General features: G+C 41.6%; 1 protein-coding gene across 1 annotated transcript; it reads left to right on the top strand.

Moving 5' to 3' along the window:
* The first annotated feature begins 2,595 nt into the window (after positions 1-2,595).
* LOC115427211 (E3 ubiquitin-protein ligase TRIM21-like) lies at positions 2,596-4,381 on the top strand. Its single transcript, XM_030145698.1, has one exon. It carries the CDS (start codon positions 2,664-2,666, stop codon positions 4,323-4,325), a length of 1,662 nt encoding a protein of 553 aa, XP_030001558.1. The 5' UTR covers positions 2,596-2,663; the 3' UTR covers positions 4,326-4,381.
* The last annotated feature ends 1,464 nt before the right edge of the window (positions 4,382-5,845 follow it).

A 5,845-nucleotide genomic window follows, 5' to 3' on the forward strand; every position in this document is an offset into this window, starting at 1 on the left:
ACTTTCAATGTCCAACTACGGGTTTTATTCCTCTGTTATACAGCATGCGTGAGAGAGAGAGAGAGAGAGAGAGAGAGAGAGAGAGAGAGAGAGAGAGAGAGAGAGAGAGAGAGAGAGAGACAGACAGACAGATAGACAGAGCTAGTGTCAGTGTTTTAGAACTACCGTAGTTCCTAGGGGCCAAACAACGTCCGTCTTATTAACGTCTCTTTCCTCGTTGTTGTCTTTCACCGGGACCTGAACTGATCCAGACTGGACTGTACTGATGGTGGAGGGTCTCCAGTCTCTTCCTTCCAGGTTCACATCATTTTTTTTTTTTTTTTACCTTATATCAGCTGTTATTTCGTATTTCGGGTCAATGTGTGCTCCTTCAATATGTCTGTGTGGAACTTGCGCGTATTTAAAGTTCCACATCAAACAACGTCTTTCATTCCTTTTTCTTTTTCTCATCATACTGTGCCATGTTTGTCATGTCTTTTATTTATTGTGTTTGCCTCTGTGAACTCACCATATATTTTTTATTAGCAAGTTTTTTTTTTTTTTTTTTTTTTTTTTTAATCGATTACTAGAAATTTCAGGCGACTCCATTTGAATTTCAGGCGACCCCACATGGGGTCCCGACCCCAAGGTTGAAAAACACTGACCTAAACTGTAGGTTAAACTGCTGACTATACAGATAATGCTCTTATTACTGTTTTTAAACATCCCAACTTCCATACATGTATTTTGAAGAACCATAACCCTTCTACATGTCGTCTATGCTCCATGATAAAACAACATACACTTGGATTTTATCATTATATCAACCAGGAAACAGGTCAGAGGCGGAGCCACATTTCACAGAACAATGATCCAGAAATGCAAGTGAAAGTTCTTCCCAGTGTGAGTAGAGCTGCAGACCTGTCTCCGTATTCATCGAACAAACCTTAAACCGACTTCATCAGATCTGTTTAAAGCCTCAGCAGAGTCTCTGACAAAAAAACGGTGAGTACACCTGACCTGATTCACGGCTTCAACACCACACTTTTCACATTTATTTCACACCAACTGCCCTGAAATGGTTCATACCACTCTGAACTACATGGATACATTATATATTATCATCGCCCTTGTCCTTTATATGGTCTGGACTTTGACTGTTTGTCTCTTCCTGGTTTTTTTTGCCACTAACATTTTCTACAGTCACACTTTAATGACCTTCCAGAACATTTCAAAGTCTAAGTATTGGACTGACGTCATGGATTTCTATCACTGCTGTAGAGTCATGTGATTGCAGTCACGCTTAAGACCATAAATTGCTTTTATGAGTCTTTTTTTATTATAAGTGATCACAATGTGATAAACACTGATAATGTAGGAGTCATTCTTTATGTTTGTTTATTTTGTGTCTAGTTAATTGTGGATTTGTGGTTTAACTCTTTCGGTGCCAGACAGTTAAGGGGCTAATAAGCCTTAAAAGTGCCACAGAATTTGGCCGTTTTTCAGTATTTCGCGTCGTTTTTATAATATTTGAAGAATCCTGCAGGAAACCGTTCAGTAACATCCGACCGATTGCTAATTAGATTCAAAACGCACCGGACGCAGCCGATTCATTATTGATCATAATTTGCATAATTCATAATAATAATAATAATAATAATAATAATAATAATAATAATCTTTATTTATATAGCACTTTTCATACATGAAAAACTGTAGCACAAAGTGCTTTACATATCAGTTTAAAAATCAGTACCGCCCCCCACCCACACCCACCCACTCACCCGCACACACACACACACACACACACACACATATACATGCAAACCCACAAGCTCACACATACTTAAGAAGACTGACTGAGCACGGGTAGACCAGAACAAAAATGTACAAGTAAAAGTAAAACATCAATTTAGGAGGCGCTGTCTCAGGGAGCCATCCGCACCAGGATGCAGCCGCCGACCCCGGCAACCAGGCACCAGCAACACAGCCCCGCATCCCAACTAGTGGGAGAGGGCCAACTGGGACCCCCACCCACCAGAAAGGAGCGGACCCCAGTGAGAGAAGGCGCCACAGCCCTCGGAGTTTACAGCCGCCCCCCGGCATGGAGGGCTCCCTCTGATGAAACACCGGAGAATAAGAAACATTAAAAAGATATAAAAATATTATTCAGTCGCGTGACCTCAAATTCCCGTCTGCTTGGTCTCAAAAGGGGGACACAGAAAGAACGTCATCGAAATGTGAGAAAGAAATGGGGGTGGATGGTTTGTTTGTACACAAATGTGGCGTGTTCTCCAAAGCCGATCTGATCGGCCCGTGGCACTTTAAAGGTTGTATTTGTAAAGCCGGTTTAATCGGCCCATGACACTGAAAGAGTTAAGTTAGGGGAGGGTAAACGGAAATGTATTTAGGGGGCAGGTAACTAGGTCACTGGGAAGGGACGGGGAGACCGTATGGTTTATATCACTATCTGTTAGAAGTCAGCTTCATTCAGTAATCATGCTGTCATATAATCTTCATGAGATGTTGATGTGACCATCTAAGAATGTTTAATAAAAGTGGGAAGCTCACCGAAGGACTCTGTCTGGACATCAAGTGCATCAAAAACGAGGTCTCCACCTACACCCAGCAGTGACAGGTCAGTCACTATAGAGAATATAATTAAAAATATTTCATTGACGTGTATGTTCTTTTGGTCCACAGATATGGCTGCTGCCAGTCATGTCCGATCTGAAGTTCAGTTCCTGTGTTCCATCTGTCTGGATGAGTTCACCCATCCAGTCACAATACCATGTGGACACAACTTCTGCAAATCCTGCATCACTGAACACTGGAGGGTTAATGTTCCATATCAGTGTCCCATGTGTAAAGAGGATTTCAACACAAAACCTCAGCTGAAGATCAACACTTTCATTGCAGAGATGGTGGCTCAGTTCAGAAAAGAAGCTCAGCATGAACCCAACATCTGCAGCTCAGGCCAACAAGCTGCCAAACCAGGAAAAGTTCCCTGTGACATCTGCGCTGAAACCAAACTGAAGGCCCTGAAGTCCTGCCTGGTGTGTCTGACCTCCTACTGTCAGACTCATCTGGAACCTCATCTGACAGTTTCAGGACTGAAAAGACATCAGCTGATCAACCCTGTGGAGAACCTGGAAGACAGGATGTGTAGGAAACATGAAAAACCTCTGGAACTGTTCTGTAAAACTGACCACACATGCATCTGTTTGCTCTGTCCTGTTTTAGACCACAAGAACCATGAGTTTGTTCTTCTGAAAGAAGAACATGAGGAACAGAAGGCAGAGCTGAAGAAGGCCGAGGCTGAAATTCAGCAGATGATCCAGGAGAGACGACTGAAGATCCAGGACATTCAACACTCAGTGGAACTCAGTAAGAATGCTGCAGACAGAAAGACAGCAGAAGGTGTTGTGGTCTTCACTGCTCTGATGGAGTCTGTTCAGAGAAGTCTGAACCAGCTCATTAAGGAGATCCAAAAAAAGCAGAGGACCACAGAGAAAGAGGCTGAAGACTTCATCAAAGAGCTGGAACAGGAAATCTCTGAGCTGAAGAAGAGAAGCACTGAGGTGGAGCATCTCTTAGGTTCTGAAGACCACCTCCACTTTGTCCAGAGGTTCACATCTGTAAAGGCTGCTCCATCCATGAAGACCTGGACAGAGGTCAGCGTCTGTCCACCATCTTATGAAGGGACTGTGGTGAGAGCTGTGTCTCAGCTGGAGGACAAACTCAGAGAAGAGAAGAAGAAGGTGGTTGAAGCAGAGCTGAAGAGAGTCCAACAGTATGAGGTGGATGTGACTCTGGATCCAGATACAGCACAACCTTATCTCATCCAGTCTGATGATGGGAAACAGGTTCATCACGGTGATGAAAGGAAGAACCTTCCAGACAAACCACAGAGGTTTTCTTATTGTCCTTGCATCTTAGCAAAGCAGAGTTTCTCTTCAGGCAGGTTTTACTTTGAGGTTCAGGTCAAAGGAAAGACTGACTGGGATTTAGGAGTGGCCAGAGAGTCCATCGACAGGAAAGGACAGATCATCTATAGACCTCAGAACGGATACTGGACCATCTGGTTGAGAAATGGAGATGAGTACGAAGCTCTTGCTAGTCCTCGTGTCCGTCTGTCTCTGAAGTCTGGTCCTCAGAAGGTGGGGGTGTTTGTGGATTATGAGGAGGGTCTGGTCTCCTTTTATGACGTAGATTCTTCACTTCTCATCTACTCCTTCATTGGCTGCTGCTTCAATGATAAACTCCTCCCATTCTTCAGTCCATGTCTGAATGATGAAGGTAAAAACTCTGCTCCTCTGATCATCACTCCTGTCGACACTGAGTAAGAAATTCACCAAATGTAAAGATTTTCTCTTATTTACTGGAGTCACTATACTTAGTGACAATGGGCCAGATCTACTAAGATCCCAATTTTCATGTACTAATTTATGTGCACAATCAGAATTTTGCATGTGGGGTTGAACCACGGTTTGCGGGTGATTTACTAAGATTGCTTGTGCAAATGTCAACGGGTGCAAAGTCTTGCAGACCGCCCTATTTAAATGAGGATTTTGTGTGCGCTACTGGAGATGAGGTAAAACTCCTGTGGGATACACCAGCACTAATGGGAACAGTGACTGAGATGATCCAGACACACAGAAATGTAACGTTGGAGGAGTTTAGTCATAGAAGGTATTGCATGATTCATTCATTCATTCGTTTATTTTTCATTTTAAAGGTGTGTGTGTGTGTGTGTGTGTGTGTGTGGGGGGGGGGGGGGGGGGGTTGGATTAAATGACTGTCAGGCGCATATAATTTAGTCCTACTGTAGCCTGATGATGATACGTATCTTTAATCACAATCATCAGGAGTGGAAAAGAGTCCCGTAAAGTGTGTGTGTGTGTGTGTGTGTGTGTGTGTGTGGGGGGGCGCATATGTCTCAATAATGTTTTCTTCCGTCACTCCAAAAATGTTCACACGAGAGTGAAAAATGCGTTCTCTGCATCTCGTTTCATCATTTCGATGTGACAATAACCACTTCCATGTGTGCACAATTACACATCCAAACCATTTGCTCCTCCTTTTGAGACATGGTAAATATAGACGTAGTTTCTATCAGCAAAATTCCTTTCAGGTTTGATACATCACTTTGTGTGTGCTAAATTAATATATTTACATTTTCTCCTCCCGCCACATGCACAATTGCGTGTAAACGCTCCATATTGCATATTCATTGTGGCAAATGTACTAACTGGATGCAAACACGCTATTTTGCACTTTTGAAAGACACAACCCTTAGTGCGCACTGTTAGTAAATCAGTTTGTACATTTTTTTTGCATGTACAGTGAGTTTGCACATGTTTTAATACACACAAATCTCTAGTAGAGCCGGCCCAGTGTAAACTGTTTTAACGTGTATTAATCTTAATCCAAATGCACTTAAATGCTAACATTTGTGGTGATAATAATCCTGATTTGACATATTCTAATGCACTGTGATTTAATACAATAATAATGGTGTTTAAATGTCAACTTTCATTAAAAATGTTGTGACTGAGAATGTGTTTCCATTATGTGATTGATTTCTATACATTTAAATGATAGAAGTGTTCAGAAGAATTCAATATTCAAGAATAACAATGGCAGTAAAGTTTATGTTCATCAACTATAATAAATACAGTCATATACTGTTCATGATGTCTTCATTTTAAATGAGAAAAATCATTAAATATTACATGTTTGGCAAGTTGTTTTTAATTTGTTTGTAGCAACACATGAGTAATTATTGTAAACAATAATTATTTTCACCTCAACTCAGACAGAGGTTATACAATAATATTTAAGACCACATATATTGAAATGATTT

Source organism: Sphaeramia orbicularis, chromosome 10 (assembly GCF_902148855.1).
Source record: "Sphaeramia orbicularis chromosome 10, fSphaOr1.1, whole genome shotgun sequence".
NCBI lineage: Eukaryota > Metazoa > Chordata > Actinopteri > Kurtiformes > Apogonidae > Sphaeramia > Sphaeramia orbicularis.